The sequence below is a fragment of the Vombatus ursinus genome, unplaced genomic scaffold (assembly GCF_900497805.2).
Source record: "Vombatus ursinus unplaced genomic scaffold, bare-nosed wombat genome assembly UNPS02014841.1, whole genome shotgun sequence".
Taxonomy (NCBI): Eukaryota; Metazoa; Chordata; class Mammalia; order Diprotodontia; family Vombatidae; genus Vombatus; species Vombatus ursinus.
Genome location: NW_020954619.1, coordinates 4557810 through 4577206, shown reverse-complemented (window position 1 = coordinate 4577206; position 19397 = coordinate 4557810). Strand labels below are relative to the sequence as shown.

At 40.0% G+C, this 19397-nt stretch overlaps 1 protein-coding gene across 2 annotated transcripts in view; it reads left to right on the top strand.

The window, feature by feature from the left end:
* SLC24A3 (solute carrier family 24 member 3) overlaps positions 1-19397 on the top strand; it is a 750777-nt gene that overhangs the window by 680305 nt on the left and 51075 nt on the right. The window contains exons 9-12 of one of the 2 annotated variants that reach the window (XM_027840422.1): positions 1302-1355; positions 6346-6491; positions 8161-8321; positions 9309-9579. In XM_027840422.1, the coding sequence (XP_027696223.1) occupies positions 1302-1355; positions 6346-6491; positions 8161-8321; positions 9309-9579 (632 nt within the window). The remainder of the gene's footprint in view (positions 1-1301; positions 1356-6345; positions 6492-8160; positions 8322-9308; positions 9580-19397) is intronic. The other variant, XM_027840423.1, reaches the window with a different exon arrangement.

Sequence of the window (19397 nt, the reverse complement as noted above, 5' to 3'; positions counted from 1 at the left end):
AACTCAGGTTATCTTGACTCCAGGCCTGGCATTCTATCCACTGTACCTCGTGGCTGCCCTCGACCTGATGGGTAGTAGTTAATTTAATCTTGTCCAGTTTAGCCCCCCTCCCACCAAATGCTCATTGAGCAGAAAACAATCACAGATAGAAAACAAATATTCATCAATCAGGCAAGCTCTACAGCTCTACTCTACAAAAGAAAAGGGAGCTCTGTGCCCCAAAAATGAAATGAAATATCAGCTTGACTGAAGAAAGAAAGATCTCACCTGAGAAATCCAACCTTCACAGGGCCCTGGGAATCAAGGGACATTTTAGGGTATGGGTTCCTCCCCATATGACTGCTACTCTGAGGATCTTCCTTTTACCATTCCAAGTCCATGCCTTCTCTCTCCTTGTCCCATCTCTCCCAGAAATATCTCAGCCGATCAAGAGTCATATCTCCCTTCCTGTATGTAGTCCCAAGAACTTGGAGAAGGCCAAGCCTACCTGAGGGTGGGGAGCCAAATTAGGAAGAACATTGATAAACCAGAAAGGACCCAGAGGAGACAACCAGGAGAATGAAAAGCCTTGAGTTTCTGCCATATGAAGAATCAGCTAAACGTATTAGGGAGGTTTAACACCCCTCCAAAGAAGAGTCTTGGGAGGAAGGTTAATAAAGTCACTGTCTTCAATTATTTATTTAAAAAATTCTCACCTGGGAAAGGGTTTAGGCTAGTTCTATTGCATATACACATATATGGGTATTATGTATATGCATATATATCACATATACATCATCTCCACCCAAAAAAATATGAGCTCCTTGTGAACAGGAACTGTTCCATTTTCATCTTACCCCAGAACCTTGCCCACAGTAGGTCCTTAATAAATGTTTGTTGATGGATTGTTCCACTTAGCCCAAGGGGGCAGAACTAGAAACAGTGGATGGATGTCTCAGAAGAGCAAATAGAGACAATTTCAGGTATAAAGTTTTCCTCATCATTTGAGCTCTTCCAAAGTGCAATGGGCTGTCTCCAGAGGCTCCCCCTCACTAGAGGTCAGCCACTGTATAACTGATATTGTAGCTACAGTAGCAATATTGTAGTAGGGATTATTATTCAGGGACAGGTTGGATTAGCTGGTAGCTGAGGTCGCTTCCAACTTGGAGATTCTTTGAAACATTTTCAAGCCTGTGTAAGATTACCTTGTCTATGCTAGTAATGATTGGGGCTAGTTCAATGTTAGGTTTATTTTTTTTATAGCAGAAGCATTTCTGCTCCAATTCTGAATGTATTGTGACTTGCTTTTACTATTTTTGCAGGTGGGAGTCCTTAGTGCTAGTGCTAATGTACATTATCTACATCATTATTATGAAGTAAGTAATACATACTCTTCCCCTGGTTTCTTTCTCAAAGCTCTTTCTAGATTCCATGCATTGTGGCACTCTGGGGAAATTACTTGGGGCGGTGGGGGGGGAGGGACACAGAGCAGGATTTCACTGCAAATGTTAATAAAACTTCTCCAGAGCATTAACAATAACAAGTCTCCTTCTAACTCTTCCAGTTTTTCCATTCGAAAGAAGGGAGCATCTTCTTGATCCTGATAATCTTATTCTTCTTTTTTATCAACAAAAAAGATAAAATCTTCCTTCCACATGGATAATTACTGTCATGTATGTTTGGGACAGGGGGGTCAGTGCTAGTTTCACTTTTTTGCAAATTTTTGAAGATATAAAATGTTTGACTAGTAATTAGCAGGAGAGGTTGACAAGGTAGCTAGTGTTTTATTCTGGATCATTGACATTTAGAGGGTACTGAAAGCTTTGGTTTGACTTTCCAAAAAGTCTTTCCTTCAGAGAATGCCGATCAATAAAGGGATTCCTCAACAAGTAATTACTGGGCAATGGTTGTGCACCCAGTACTGCTAAGGCACCATGCACATCATAGCTAGCCACCATGAGTCACTGTGACCTGATGGAAGTGCTAGTGTTGGAGCCAAACGACCTTGGTTTTTTGCATGAGATGATTGCTAGCTTTGCGACCCTGGGCAACTCACTTAATGTCTCAGCGCCTATTTTCCTCATCTGTAAAATGGGAATACTAATGCTTGCCCTACCAGCCTCATGGGATTATAATGCCCTGTAATGTGAATTATAATGATAATAGCTCGTATTTAAGATTTTCAGAGCTCTTTATATACATTATCTCATTTTATCCTCACAACAATTCTGTGTTGGGGAGCTGAATGGAGCCAAGTCAGAAAAGAGCTCATATGGGGTATGGTCACCAAAGGAAGGAATTATGCCATCTAATAGCTTCCCATTTCATTTACATATATATGTGTGTGTGTGTGTGTGTGTATATATATATATATATATATATATATATATAAAATTTACTTTAGGTAGGTGCTATCATTATCCACATTTTACAGATAAGACAACTGAGGGTAAGAGAGGTTAAGTAACTTGCCCACAGTTGCAAAGCTAGTAAGTGTCTGAGGCAGGATTTGAACTCAAGTCTTCCTGACTCCAAGTCTAACTCACTATTCATTGTGCCATCTAGCTACCTATCCGTTAATAGCCTTATTTCTATTAAACAATGCATTGGTGGTATCTCTTGGTTTAGTACTAACAAATATTCAAATTAATCTGTTATATTGGGAGCTCCCTCAAAATAATGTAGATCATAACTCAGTCATTCCAGCCTATCCTTCCTGACTTTTGTCCATGTCCTCCCCTAAGTTCACCCCACTTGATATGAGGCCTCTATCACTTTCTTCTTCCCAGCCATGCAATGAGGCTTCCCACCTGTCATCACTTGTTCTCATCATGTGACCAGTCTATATTTCTCCTCCTACCACAGAAATCCTATCAAAGGAATTTTGGAAAATAGAAGTAAAAGATGCCATCAAGGAAATGTATGATAAGAGTAGAAGATATGATAGGTTCGGTACTCACTTTAGATAAAAGTTAAATATCTTTACCCCAAAGAAACAGGGGCTCCCACTCAGCATGGGTTTTATTGCTTTCCTTAGGGTTAGTAAGTTCAAGTGTAAAGGGGATAAGAGGGAAATTGCTAAACTGACCATCTCATCTCTTGTTGTTGTTTAATCATGTCCAACTTGTCATGACTGCATGGACCACAGCACGCCAGGCCTTCTATCTCTACTATCTCTCAAGGCTGTCCAAGTTCACATTCACTGTTTCCATGACACTATCCATCCATCTCATCCTCTGCTGTTCCATTCTTCTTTTGCCTGCAATTTTTCCCAACATCAGGGTCTTTTCCAGTGAGTCCTGTCTTCTCATTATGTGGCCACTCTCATCCCTACCTCCAGCCATTACAGTTCCCCATGATCAGTGGATAGAAGGAACATATGCAAATGAACATAATACAGTGAGCAACTAATCTCCTCCATTACTGAACATATGCAACATGAAAACCATTGGTGTGTATATCTCTGCTGACCTCTCCAATGTGACTTCCATTCTAGCTGTTGTAACTAGCAAGATCCAAATAAAATCAGGATTAAAGCTTCAATATGTATTTCTCTCTCTCTCTCTCTCTCTCTCTCTATCACACACACACACACACACACATTCACACACACACACATGCACACATTCCCTTTTACATTTTTTCATAAATTCCACTCTGGAGTTCTAAATTGGGCTAACTCTGCTGTTTTAGTTTCATCTCTGCAATTGAAGGCTTTAATCATTAGGACTGTTGTGTATGCTTTTTCCTGCAATTTATAAAATTGCATCTTTTCACAATTAAATGGCTTCGGGTGCACATACAAAATTTAAAACATTCAATTAAAAAACACAAAATAGAAACGCAGCAGTTAAAAACAGCCCATATTAGCACATTCGTGTCCTCCTGGGAAGACCAACTTAAGGATGAGTCTCAACATTCTGTCTGAAGGTTAAAAAACAAGCTCAGCTGGCCACAGAGGTAGGGGATTTTACAGCAATAGATTCATGCCCATTAAAGGAAGCATGCCAGAGAGTAAGGGGGGGGGGGGGCACTGTCAGAGGTCTCTTTATTACTCTGAACTTTTTTCACTTTCAGAACAGTCAGAGAAAAGGGGGGGAGGGTATGGGGAGAATAGCAAAGACCTGCTATGCACCAGAAATTCTATCAAATACTCTGGTAGCCCATGAATTTTTCAGGCCTGTTTTATTTATTGGAGGCTTTTGAACTATAAGGGAGTGGCAGCTAGGTGGCACAGTGGACAGAGTGTTGGGCCTCAAGTCAGGAAGACTCATCTTCCTGAGTTCAAATCTGACCTCAGACACTTATTAGCTGTGTGACCCTGGGCAAATCACTTAACCCGTTTGCCTTAGTGTGAATTGGAGAAGGAAATGGCAAACCACTCCAATATCTTTGCCAAGAAAACCCCAAACGGGGTCACAGAGAATCAGACATGACTAAAACAACTGAACAACAACAATAATTTAAACCATAAAGGAAGGATCACAGAATAATAGGATTTAAAGCTGGAAGAGATACTACAGATCAACCTCAACATAGTTCAACTAAGTTTTACAGAGGAAACTTGGACCTAGAGGTTAAGTGACTTACCCAAAGTCATACAAATCATAGATATCAAAGCCAAGATTTAAATCTTGAGCATCTGGCTTCAGATGCTTAATGCTTTGACAGACTGCCTAAAGCACTCATTTGTGGCTAATATCCCAGCAATAAGCATCTTCCCAGAGTGTATTAACAGAGAGGTAGGTACCTGCCTTGCCCCTCCTATGATGTGCCAGTTTTAGCACCATGTACAGGTGCCCCTTATCAGATACTATAAGGAATACCACTGGCTTGCTTTTCCCAGGCAAATAAATGTCATTTCAGGCCTGAGAATTATAGTTCAGAAATGATGCACAAACCTAGTTTCCCATAGTACTACTGTAAAGCAAATACTATGACCTCTGAAAACCACCAAATGACAGCTCCTTTGACTGGCAGCCAGCTCTTAACTAGTAAAATGTGAGGCATAACTGCCCGGGTTAAAGTCATTTATCCTCCACGCAGCTGGGCTGTGACGGTAAAGACACCAGAATCCCAGCCTACAGGATGCAGACTCTTAGCAGCTATTCTATGTCTTACCACAGTTTTTGGTTTGTCAGTCCAGAGATTTCTGGAAATTAAGGAGCACACACTCAAATGAATGTCTCAAGAACCATATTCTCCTCACAGAGTTGCCATAGTCCATCCTTATGTTCTGACAACCTAGCGTCCAGCCTTGTACACACACCCCCACTGTAAAGGTGATAAGATCATAGGTTTAGAGCTTTGAAGAAAGCTTAGGAGACATCAAGCCCAATCTGTTTGTTATGGTTGAAATTTAACAAAAAAGATAAACTGAGGCACATTCCTCTGAGCAAGATAACGTTTGTTAATGGGGGGATCTGTCTGTCAATAAATAGATCAATGGCTTGCCTCCATTTATGCCAAAGTCTTCAAGCAAAAAGGACAGCTCCCCTTTTATATGTTTTGGGAGAACAGAACAAAGAACAATACAAGGTTGATGACATCATGGAATTGGGGACAACGTGATTGGTCATAGAGCTGAAGAGCAGGGAACAGCATGATTGGCTGGAAGTTTGGTAATGAGGACTAGCAATGACCCTCTCCTTCTCTCCTGAGAGTCCAGGTGCAAGATAACGGGCCAGACTTTTGAACAGCAAACCAGATGTCCTTGAGGGATAGCTTGGTGGTGTAAAGATATTAGACCCAACTCCCTTGTGTTCACATGTATTCCCCAAGGTCATCTAAATTCCTGGAGACAAGAATAGATCAGTGATTAGCAGGAGAGCTGGATTTTTAAACTTAACCCTTTACAGACCAGCTGAATTCTGAACCAAGTTCAGAGACAAAGAACCAAGACTTAAACAGTTACTGGACAGAAGCAACTAATTGTAAATAGGATCAATAAGAAAATTATACAGGATCAATTCAATCTTCTCACATTCTTGGTAGAGACAGGGAACTGTGACTTATCCAGTGTCTACAGAGACAAATAAGCAGAAGTAGAATTTGAATCCAGGCCCTCTGACTCCAAACCTGGTGCTTTTTCCCATTACATGGTAGTAAAGAAAGCCAGTTGTATTTATATACACTAAGTGTTTATGTGTTTGCGAGACAAGTTGTAGAGTCCAAAGGGAATGAGGGCATTAAAAAACAGCAATAATGTAGGCTGATAAAGTTGAGGTGTTTCTCATGTGTACTTAGCCCGATAAAAGGCATGTAGATGAAGCAGTATCATTGGAATAGCCACACTTGTGCTCAGGAGTGGAAAAAACATGTCCAAACTCCCTGAAATCCTTCTTTGTTTCTTTTTTTTCCCTTCAGATACAATGCTTGCATACATCAGTGCTTTGAAAGGAGGACAAAGAGTGCTGGGAACATGGTCAATGGCTTGGCCAATAATGCAGAAATTGATGACAACAGCAATTGTGATGCAACGGTAGTGCTCCTTAAGAAAGGTAACCGCGAAGGTACAAAACTCTAGGAGGGAAATGGTAGAAAATAACTCCTTCCGCCTATTTCCAAAGCTTCACAGAGGTCATGGGCAACTGCTCAAGGAAGTTGATCACGATTATTAGGATTAAAAATGCCAGGTATTCAACCAAACATTTTTTATGATCAAGCATCCCATATTGTGTACCCCATAATGGGCACCCAAAGGAGGAAATCTCCTGGGGCAGGTGATTAAAGAAGGGGAGGGTTCAGCTCTTCCTCTATTCCCAGTTCATCTTTAAATGCAAGAGAAGAACAGAGGTTCATATCTGGAGACTAACCAGCCTAAAAAACATTCGTGAAAGCTCTTAGACTAAATGTCAACAGTTCAACAGCTGGGGATTTACCGAGGTGAGGTGGTACAACAGTCCAAATATATTTTCAAGCTACACAGCCTCACTTTCCAGTATTTGAAATGGGCACAGAAAATTACCTTTTTTTTTTCAAAGAGACTCAACTAGAGCATTTAACTAATTCACTGAAATACTAAAGAGCAATGATTTAGTATGATAGTTCCATTCAGTTGAACAAAAAATATTTCTTTATATGGCAGCACATGCAATTTAACTCAAGCTGTGATGTTTTATTTTTCATTAACATAGCTGTTATTCTGACTTAATTAATTTCCTTTTCAAAGCTTCCCCTTGAATTGCTGAGGTTTTGCTTTTTTTTCCCCTCTGTTTCACACAAGCTTTTTTTGGATCAAAAAATTTTAAGACCTACAGATTATTTCTAATTTCTTCCTTGCCCTTCCACTGAAGTCTGAAGATGATTGTCCCATTTTGTAAATTAAAGAACTTGTAAAATGTTTCCTGGCAAATATGTTCATGTTTCATGAAAGACCAGATCTTTGGGACTTAGGTATTTGGTTCCATTCTGCACTGGGGCTTCATTCCAGTACTTATATTCTGGCCTGTTTATGCTCCAAAGAAGGAATACTCCAGAGAACCAGAGTAATTAGTTCAAGTTTATTCAATATATTTAAAAGATTATTTCAGAAATCTGTGGCTTAGAAAACAGGGGAAAACTCTAGGATAGCATGAGTATAGATATGGGATGCCAAAATATTTCATATTCATTGGCAAGTATAGGAGAAATAACTAGATTTTTAGTATTGGAAACTGTATCCTGCAGAGAATTCTGAAGTAACTAACACATCATTATAAACATTCCTGAAAATGAGGAATATATGTATGTATATATATATGGGGGGGATACACACACACACACACACACACACACACACACACATACACACACACGAAAAACTGAAGAGGCAAAGATGAGGAAGTCAAGGAAAACTATTTTTCTACTGAACACATCTGAATGAAACAAAAAGAGATCATTGAGTTTACTTTCTAATGGCTTAGCTAACATTTAAGTGAATGATGAATGTCACACTCAGATTCACATTCCAGATTTAGAGTTTAAAGGGACTTTGAAGATTATCTAGTCCAAGCCCATTTTGTTACCAATAAGAAAACTGAGCCCAATTTATATGAATTTCCTCTAAAACGACTACTGATTAACACCTTTCACTAGTCACAAAAAAGCTTTTGATTAGCGATTTGGACTCTTCTCTAAGAGGTGCTTGGGCTATACCTTGCTACTCCCCCATCTTGACTTGAGTGTTTCTTTTTCACACAGCAAATTTCCACCGCAAAGCTTCAGTGATCATGGTGGATGAGCTGCTATCAGCATATCCACATCAGCTCTCTTTTTCTGAGGCCGGGCTCCGGATCATGATTACCAGCCACTTTCCCCCCAAAACTCGGCTCTCCATGGCCAGCCGCATGTTGATTAATGAGGTAATACCCAATGTATCTGGAAATGGGGCAAAAAGGTGGAGGGAAGGAATGTTTTCAGAGAACCTGACTACAAAGTTTCTACTTATAAATTCAAAACATTAATGAACTGCGATTTCATGAGGGTGCAAAAGTGCTGGTGAGGGAATTCATTGCACTGATAGAGACAGTAAAGGATCATGGATACTAGATAAGTAGTAGATAGGACTTATTAAGAAAGTGCTAAGAAGTTGATTGAAATACTAAGAAGCAACCTGCCAAGTTCCTTCAGTATCAGAGGCAGGATTAGAACTCAAGTCCTATTGATGACAAGTTCAACTCTCTCCACTAGACCAGGCAGCATCATAATATAACCAGTAATTGCCCAACAGCCGTTTCCCAAAAGCTCAGTGCTAACTCAGCTAGAAGTGAGTTCTTTCACCAGCCTTTCCATCACATTTTGTGAGATAGGAATCTAACTGTGGTATAGACAAAATTTTAGATCACTCTCTCAACTCCCTTTTGAATGTGTGTGTGTGTGTGTGTGTGTGTGTGTGTGTGTTTCAGCTCTTGGCTCCCTACCTTCTCTCTTAGCTTCCTAACAGTTTTCAGCATCCATTTTAATAGTATACCATCGCGACAGCTTGCACTGTGAGAGCTGGGTGCTTTAAGGAGGCTGTTGATGAAATTAATACAAAAAATATTCCACGTCCCAATGACCCTACTACTACTTATACCTTTATATGGTCTGCACTTTGGATTTTGCAGTCATGCAAAAGGTTTGCTGAACTAGCTATTATTTTGAGTAATCACCAAACTCACTTAGTAGCTCATTTAAAGGTGACTCCAGGGTCTGCTGGAAAATCCTATGCCACTTCTTCATGACTGGGTTATACAAATCCTGACAACCTGCATTTGGGGTCTGCCCTTACTTAGCAAGAGTCTACACCACTTACAATCCTTTCAGGTACTCTGGCCAAGTAAAGAATGTGTGAACTTTTTCCCCTCCAGAGGCAAAGATTAATAAACAGCAGAGCATATGCAAATGGAGAGTCAGAGGTGGCCATAAAAATTCCCATCAAGCATGCTGTTGAGAATGGAACAGGACCCAGCAATGCCCCAGAGAGGGGTGCTAATGGGACCCGACGGGATGATGATGTCACTGAGGCTGGCAATGAAACTGAGAATGAGAACGAGGACAATGAGAACAATGAGAATGATGAAGAAGAAGAAGAGGATGATGATGATGATGAGGGACCTTACACTCCATTCGACCCACCCTGTAAGAGGTCCTAAGTCCTTGCTTGTGTTTCGGAATAATTTTAAGCCCTTAGGGCCCAAGAATGATTTTCATCATCTAATGAGTCAATACATATGTATTTTTGTTTGTTTGTTTGGTTCAGTCATTTTCAGTCATGTCTCTGACTCAGTCATTTGGGCTTTTCTTGGAAAAGATACTGGGGAGGTTTGCCATTTCCTTCTCCAGTTCATTTTACAGATGAGGAAACTGACGCAAACAGAGTTATGTGACTTGCCCAGGGTCACACAATTACTAAGTGTCTGAGGCTGGATCTGAACTCATGAAGATGAGTCTTCCTATTCCAAGCCCAGTGTTCTATACACTAGCTGCCTCAACACATGTATCTTGAACATAAAAATACATGTTGTTACGTACCTCTGTTCAATTCCATTCACTACTAAATACTGAATGAAGAATATGAATGTGAATTACTAACTCCAGATTGAATGAATATTCATCATTTAATGGAGTTTCAATATTAACATCCCTCTATCACTCTGCATCCTGATAGGCTCTCAGAAACTGCATTCTCTAGCTTCATGATAGGATTTTAACAAATAAATAACATATATTAAGCCTTGCTATGGTAAAGAAATGCTTACACACTCAAGTGTGAGTCATAGTCACTGGTCATTTGAAATGGTACCAAGGCTTGGCTACCAGTGTGTGGTTTGTCCTTCACTCTCAAAGAGGACCCTGTCATCGCAATTGAATTGGATTTGAGCGAGGGAGGGCTGTGCAAAGTCACCAGCCTCACTTTGGTGCCCCACATGCAGAGTATGTGCCCACCCACTGGCTTTGAACAAGATAGTAGTTACCAAATTAGAAGGCTGAAAGCTGCTGCTCCAGCAGCATACACACGAAAATCATTCCAGTGGGGAAGTTGTTGGGCCTTGAGCCAAGCAAGCAATGGTAAAGAGAAGAATAAACCTGAGCCTTAAATGCTCTGCCTCCAGCCTCCCTTCAGTTTCCCCACATAGCAGTTCCCTATAATAATTAAAGCATATGTCCAGCCCCCTTCCCCACTAAGGTATTTTAAATTATTTTTTTTCTTATGGCCAGGAGAGAAGGAAAAGGAAAATATATCAGTGAGTGGCATCCACCAGACAGCAAGATTTAATTTGTGGCATATCATCATTAGTAGCAATTGGGGCTCTTTGTCATGAAGTCTATAATTAGTTGGAGTTTTGGTTATACTTCCCCTATTCTTTTCTTAGTGTTTTCCAAAAGAGTTTGGTATTTATAGGATAATAATAATAGCATTTATATAGTAGTTTTAAGTTTAAAAAGTGTTTTACAGACATTACCTCATTTTGAGCTTTACAAACCACTCTTTATAATAAATATTATTATCTTCATTTTACAGATGAGGAAAGTGAGGCTAAGTCTCCTACTGGTGGAATTCCACCTAAGTGGGAAAGTTATTTTGGGGGAATGAGGACTTCTTCTTTTCCTTCAATTATACCACGAATGGGAATTTAGACAGTTTTAAGAGAGGTATAGCATCCATAACTCTAGAGGTGAGAGTTCCACTGTACTCTGCTTTGTCTAATGTGGGTTCAGCCTTTATTTTGTCATAGACTCTTTTGTCAGTCTAGTGAAGCCCAGGGGCCCCTTCTCAAAATAATGTTCTAAAGAAAATTTATTTGAAAGATTTGAAGGAAATGGTCATTTCAGTTAGAGTTTAGTTGTTGACTTTTTTACATCCAAGTTCACAGACCCTCTGAAATCCATCCATGGGCCTCTTGAGGGTCCATGGCATATTGTGTTCAGTTCTAGACATAACATTACAAGGAGTTCATTGGAAGGCTAACACAAGTAGATAAACGAAGAAACAATATGATTGGGGGCACCGGAGAATTCTGCCCTGCAAAGGCCAACTGAAGGAACAGAGATGTTTAATATGGAGAAGACTCAAGGGGACATGATAGCTGTCCTCATGTATTTAAAGGGCTGTCATGTGGAAGACAAAGGCAACATGAAATAGTGAATAAAGAGCTGGCTTCAGAGCCAGGAAGACCTGGGTTCATGTTGTGCCTACGGTACATATTGGCTGTGTGACCTTGGGCAAGTCTCTAGACAGTTCTCTAAAGACTCAACATTGCAGAGAAGGTATCAACCTGTATTGGTAGAGGGATTTTCCTCAACCAAGCATTTCCTCACTAACAAAATTACAAAGTCCAGCTCTTATCCCACGTGGAAAGGGGATTAGATTTCAGCATGATGTAGTAGAAAGGACATTGGATTTGAAGTCAGAAGGCCTGGCTTTGGGACATAGCTCTATTACACGCTAAGTTTGTGACCCTAAGCAAATCCTCCTGTGGGAATCAGTTTTCCTCATCTGCAAAATGAGACACTTGTATAAAATGACCTCTAAGGTTCCTTCTAACAATCTACCAATTTAAAGCCTAATTTTTTTTTTTGCTTAGCCCCAGAAGAAAAAAAAACTGAGAATAACAGGTAGAAATTGTAGAGGGATGTATTTAAACTTGATACATACTAATGATTAGAGCTAACAAAAAGCAGAATGGACTTCGGGGTTCTCCCTTCACTAGAGGATTTAAAGTTAAGATGGCATGACCACTTTTCAGGGATGTTGCAAAGGGGATGCCTGTTTAGGTATAGGTTGGAACACATGACTTCTGGGGTTTCTTTTAATTCCAAAATTCTGTGGTCCTATTAGTGCTTATTTTGCATTATTTAAAAAGCCAGTCCTGGGCCCATGGGAAAGTGGCATGGACCTTAATCCTTTCCCAGTAGAATCAGATCATAGTTGACAACATGTAGTACATAATCCAGAGCTCTCTAGGGACTGGATAGGAATTTGCTCCATGGTCAACTTCTAAACAAATTAAATAACATATGTAAGGTGCTTTAGAAATTTTTAATTGCTACATAAATGTTACTTCTCATTATTACCATTAAAATAATAATAACCAAGAGTAAGTAGGAAGTTCCATACTTATTAGTTTCCCTAAGAAAACCAGGGCCAAGACTATCAAATTTTTACTTTTGGCGATGTTTTAATGGTAGAAAAAAAATCAGCCATTTTTGCCACTCACTGAAACATTTTCCTTTTCTTCCTAGGCCATAAGAAAAAAAAAAACTAATTTTAAATATCTTAATGGGGAAGGGGGCTGGACATGTGCTTTAATTATTATAGGGAACTGCTATGTGAGGAAACTTCCTCTACCAATGTAGGTCAGCATCTTCTGCCACTCATAGTCTCATGTATTAGAGGTAGCTAGGTGGTGAAAATGGATAGAGTGTTAGGCCTGGAGTCAGAAAGACCAGAGTTCAAACTCAGCCTCAAACACTACTAGCTTTGTGACCTTGGGCAAGTCACTTAATCTCAACTTTCTCATCTGTAAAATGGGATAGCAATAATACATATCTCCCAGAGTTGTTGTGAGAATCAAATGAGAGAATATTTTTAAAGTGCTTAGCACAGGGTCTGGTACATAGTAGGTACTACATGAATACTAGCTATTATTATTGTTGTTGTTGTCTAGGTAGTGCAGTAGCTAGAGTGCTAGGCTTGCAGTCAAGAACACCTAAGTTCAAATCCAGCCTCAGACATTTACTAGCTGAGGAACTGTGGGCAAGTCACCTAACCTCTGCTTCAGTTTCCTCTGCAAAATGGGGATAACAATAGTACCAGCTTCCTAGAAGTGTTAAGATAAAATGAGATAATATTTATAAAGCACTTTACAAACCTGACCGCACTCTGTAAATCGTTGTAGTAGTAGGAGGAGGAGGAGGAGTAGAAGTAGTAGTAGTAGGAGTAGTAGTAGGAGGAGTAGTAGTAGTAGCAGTAGCAGTAGTGGTGGTGGTGGTGGTGGTAGTGGTAGTAGTAGTGGTGGTGGTAGTAGTGTAGTAGTAGTAGTAGTAGTGGTAGTGGTGGTAGTGGTAGTAGTAGTGGTGGTAGTAGTAGTGTAGTAGTAGTAGTAGTAATAATGGTAGTGGTGGTGGTAGTAGTGGTAGTAGTGGTAGTAGTAGTAGTAGTAGTTGTTGTTGTAGCCATAGTAGTCGTAATAGTTGTGGAAGAACTAAAAGGTTAAATGATTTGCCCAGAGTTACCAAGCCCATACATGCAGGGGCAGGCTGTCTAAACACTACGCTACCTTCTGTCTCTTTAGTTACCATAATCTGAAATATTTCTTCATTCCTCCAACTGAAATCATTTGTTAGAATTCCATTATGGGAGCCTGCAACTGAGCTTCGAGAAATGCTTGTTTTGCTGATGTCTTTCTTTGATTAAAAAATGGCCAGGTGAATCATGTAATTTTTCCATATGCTGGTGCATGTTACATTTCAGAAGCCCTTACTACACAGTATGCACATTCATTCCGATGGACAGATTTCAAAGATATGTCAGGGCCTAGGCCACTGCATTGTGCTTTTGCACTGAGCCCCAGTCTCCATCATCCAGTCTGCTACTCTTGACTCATATTACTTCTGCTTCCTTGCACAAATGAATTCTACTCAACATGATAGAGTAGATCATGCTGGGAAGAGACTGCAAAAGACCTTCAATTCTGTCTCCCTAATTTTAGGTGATGTTCTGTCTTGAAGATTTAGTCATAGTGGCCCCATTCCATTTTGGAAACCTGAAATCACTATATGACTCTGAACTATTGATATTTTTGATAACAAAGACCCTTGGCACTGTTCACAAGTTCTCATCAACCCTAAATCAGCAAAGATGGACAGCTAGTGGGGAATTCCATCCCTCCAGCTTATTAAAAGACCCCATTCATATCTTTGGGGCCCTTGCATCCTTCCTGAACAAGAGGAACAGGAAAAGAGTGAAAGATGCATGCATTGGATTTAAAGACTAAAAGCACATTCGAATTAGAATTCTGCCAGCTTCTAGCTGTGTGACCTTGGGCAAGTAATTTAACCTCCTCATCCCTGACTTTCCTCATCTGCAAAAAGAAGGAGTTGAACTAGATGACTGCTAAGGGCCATTCCAGGGCTAAGTCTATAATTCTACCTCAGTCAATCTCCCTATAATTAGGGGGAAATCCTTGGTTTGCTGCTCCATTTCTGGGTAGTCTGATAGGACTCTGTCTCTTTAGCACAAGTTGTAGGAACCAGAGAGACTTAAAGCAACCCAAAGTTAGCAGTCCCATGCCAGGGATTCCAGCAATTCCTTTATAGCCCTGGGGCATTGCAAGGTAGCCCTGAGCCGTGGTCATCCGTCCACTGAAATGGAGCATGGGAGTACTCAGTCAAAGACACCTCTTTCCTCCTCTGCCTCACTATCCCCTGGAACCAACTCCTAAAAAAAACCTCATTTGTGGGCCCAGGATCTTGCTGCTAAAGCAAGAAGGCTTCATTCTCAACCCATACCCTTCACCTCCCAGGAATGATTGTCCCTGAAATTATGAGCCAAATTCCCGTGTTTTGTAACTCTAACTTATAAGCCTGCAGAATGCACCTGAACCCAGAAGTTGAGGTATGCCCATATATCAGTTTCTTTATTAGTTTTTATTGTTGTTCAGTCATGTCCAGCTCTTCATGACCCCATTTGGGGTTTACTTGGCAAAGATACTGGAGTGGTTTGCCATTTCCTTCTCCACCTCATTTTACAGATGAGGAAACTGAGGCAAATAGGGCTAAGTGACTTGCCCAGGATCACATAGCTGGTAAGTGTCTAAGGCCAGATTTGAAATCAGGTCCAGCATTCTATCCACTGTGCCATCTAGCTGTCCCATTTGTATAGTAGACATAATATTTGTCCTACCTAACTCACTGTAGTAACACCAGCTTTTTTGTAAACCACAGAAGATTGGAGAAATATGAGCTATTATTTTATTCTTTTTTTGATATTCATGTTTTTTATTTTGAGTTCCAAATTCTCTCCTTTCCTAGTCTAGCCCTTCCCCCAACCACTGAGAAGGCAAGCAATGTGATACCCATTACACATGTGAAATCATGCAAAACATATTTCCATATTGGCCATGTTGCAAAAAAGCAAGAAAAATAAAGTGAAAAAAATGTGCTTCAATCTTCAGTCATCAGTTTCATGAGATATTATTTTGAACAAATCACCTACATTTGCATTCCTAAGGCCTGTTAATTTAAATGGATGATAGCATCATGGATGCAGAAGACCAAGGGTTGAGTCTAAGTTCTGCTATTTATTATCCAGGTGACCTTGGTGAAGTCACTTCACTTTTCTAGACATCAGTTTCCTATTCTGTAAAATGATGGGCTACTCAATGGTCAGTAATTCCCTTCCAGTTCTCAATTCTGGGATCTTAGACAATCTCTGCCTTTCACCATTTGCCCTCTTGTGGCGATGTTTAGGACACACAGATCCGTGTCCCTGCCTGCCTGCCCGAGCTTTCTCTCACAGGATCAAGAATCAGAGGTGAGCTTAGTCATTCTGCTATTGACTGTTGCAGTCAAACTGCAAAGGTCATTTGTTGTTCTGAGAATCAAAAACTGCCTCTCTGCCCCCCACCCCACCACTTATCATGTGGTCAATGAAATCACAGTTTCGCGGTGGTTCCACTGGGCCAAATGAAACTAAAAATATATAATTTCCAGTAATTTTAATAGGATTCTTCCCCCCACCCTCCATTTACTCAGGAAATTGAAATAGGATAGGATGAATTTTAATACAGGTAATACATTTTTAACACCCTTTACGCATCTAAAGTGATTGTTAGTTTAATAGCAAAAATGTATTATTTAAATCTTTATTTGGTCTACAATTATCATATTTGTCATAGCTAGTTTAAAAAAAGAATTGCAAATGTATTAATAAATTTCCATTCAAATTTGTTCTCAGTTTTTAATACATAATGTAACAACAACTCTAAGCAACCTGGAAAGCATCTCCTTAAGGATAGGGATTATTTCATCTCTGTCTTTGTATCCCCGGTGCCTCAAACAATCCAGTCAGTCACTTCTTTTTTCAGTTGTGCCTGACTCTTCATGACCCCATTTGGGATTTTCATGGCAGAGATACCAGAGTGGTTTGCCATTTCTTTCTCCAGCTTATTTTACAGATGAGGAAACTGAGGCAAATAATTAAGTGACTGGCCCAGTCTAATAAGTGTCTAAAGTCATTTGAACTCAGATCTTCCTGATTCAAGGCCTGTGCCACCTGGCTGCTCCATTGTGCCTCATACAATGTCTGGTATATAGTTGGCAGTTAATGAACCCTGGTTGAATGATTGCTTGATTGATCTCTTAGTTTCTGCCAGTTGATGAGAATTAGCCAAAAGTTTCACAACAGAAAAAAATCATAGTAATAAAAATAAAATTTGCTTATACATCTCCTCCAGTCTCAAATAGCTAAAGCAAATGGTCACTTTCAGAAAAAGAAATGAGAAAAAAGTTTGTTATTGTTGTTGTTGTTGTTCTTCTTCTTCTTCTTGTTGTTGTTGTTGTTTGGGAGGGGAGCTTTGCCCGTTGATGTTGGTTTATTTCTTGATATGCCCTAGTTTTCAAAGGTAGATCAGTGGCTTTCACACAGTCCTAAAGCTGCGGAGAAGCTGATTCAGAGGCTACAACAAGTACATTCTGAAGCTCCCTTCACCTCTTTGGCCAGAAATGAGGGTTAATGGCCAGTGCTTGAAGCCCGTGAAGAGGATGGGGAGAGTTTGAGGGAGAAAATTGACCTAAGAGACCTTGGTCAAATCACTGCACTTTTCTAGACATCAGTTTCCTGTTTCATAAAATGATGGCTTAGACTCATTGTTCAATAAGTCCCTTCCAGCTCCCAATCCTGTGTTCCCAGGTGATCTTTGCCTATTATCATTTACCCTCTTGTGGTGAGCCTTAGGACACACAGATCTGTGTCCAAAGCTGAGGCTGCATGAAATGAAACATGTATGAGCATGAGGGAACCAGCCTCAAACTGTGCTTAACAGTAAATGGAAGCACCAGCACAAAAAAGACAAAACCTGGGAATAAAGAGGGCCCAAAGTAGTCAAAACTTAGGTCACCACAATGAACACAATTTGCCCTAAGACGAGGCCTCTGCATCTCCAACTTCTTTGTGAGCTAAGTGCTTTCTTACTCCATGAGACAGAAAAAAATAGAATACATACAAAGGTCCTGAAAAAAAATTTCATAAGAGGATTGAGGAGAAAAGAGATTTATTTTTTTACTGGTTTGCTTTTTTGCCCACTAGGAACTACCATCCCATTTTCCTTCTAAAATTTAGAAGATTTGAAAAATATTAAACTGGTTTTTTAAGAACAATTCTTTAGCTAAACTATCTCTTGCAAAAAATAGGGGGTCAAAATTAGACAATGTAGTTTTCTCATCTTTTTTTTTAAACTGAGTAATACAGAGTAAAAGCAACTTCCCCTTCCCCAATTCAAATCCGCATGCATGTCCACTTACAAGTACAAAATAAAACAAAGACTTCATCAAGAAATAGGAAACATTTTGTCACCAACCATTTCATGGTGCTGCAAAGCTCTTACAGCCAAGATTAAATAGCATAAACATCAGAGATATTACTACATTCAAGCAGATTCCAAAAGAGCCGGGATAGCTGACATTTATATTGTGCTTAAGGTTGAGAGAGTGCTTTGTATACATTAAGTCATTTGATCCTCACAATCAATCCATCAGCCAGTATGAATTAAGGACCTGCAGTGTGCTCACATTCTAACAGGGGAAGATAACACAGATAGGGGAGCAGTAGCCAGGGAGGAATATTTTGGTAGTGTTGATTTAATTACTGCTTTCAGAACTAGAGTAGCAAAGAGGGTAGAGGGACGATGCATGCACAGTGGTATGTCTCGAAGATTGAATAAATGGATGCATGGCTCATCCATCACGGCAAAGTGTAGACAAAATATGTCTGTCAGATTGGCAGCTGTGAGGAAATTCTGGGAAATGTATTCACCAAGACTAGCACATGCTTGACTGCCGTTAACTCCACATATATTAAAATAGGAAGTCCTGAAATTGTTGACAATATTATTACCTTTTCTACAGTAAGAGTTCATTTGCAAACTCACAAGGGTGGGGTCCCCCCCAGCTAATTCTTGGCTACCTAAGGCAAACAATACCTACTCAATTGTTATCTATGATGTCTTAGGTAGGAGTCCAGCTTTCAGCCTCTTCCTTTCTATAAATAGTTGTGACCATTTATCAGACTTTATCCACTATCTTTCCATGCCCTGCCTCTTCAATGCTGTAGCGCCTTCTGTCTCCACAAGGAGGCTACCTCTCTTCCCATGGTCTCTGGGAGGAAGGAAGAAGAAAGGGCAAGATAGACCGAGGCAAAACTGGGGAGGAGGCAAAACCTGTCCTCCATATCCCCTAATTTCCTTTTATGTGTCCCTCTCCAGGCTCCCAATGCTTCTTCTTACTTTTCTCCCAACTAATGCCCTCAAATAGCCCAGGGGCCAAGATTAGACTGTCACAGTTGCGCCATACTTGAAAATTACCTACTTGTTCTCTCATCACAAATCCTATTTGCTCCAAGATAACGGAGGCAAAGTTAATTTGCGAACCTACATTATCATTATCAGGAGAAACATCTTTCATATGATCTTTCCTTCAGCCAAATGCTGAAATCAGCAAGCAGAGGAGGGACTCCCTCTTCAATGATCCCCATTAGACACATGTAATGTGTAACAATTCCACAAGGTGCCGCTATGTTCACTGAAAGCCATTCACTCTTTCCAACAATAGACTGCATATTCAGAGTTCAACATTTCTTAAGTTAACAGTGTCAAAGACATAAGCTATTTACTTAGAGCTTTGGCCTCTTTAAAAAAAAAATGAGATGTGTATATTTTCCTTTCCAATTGTGCACCAAT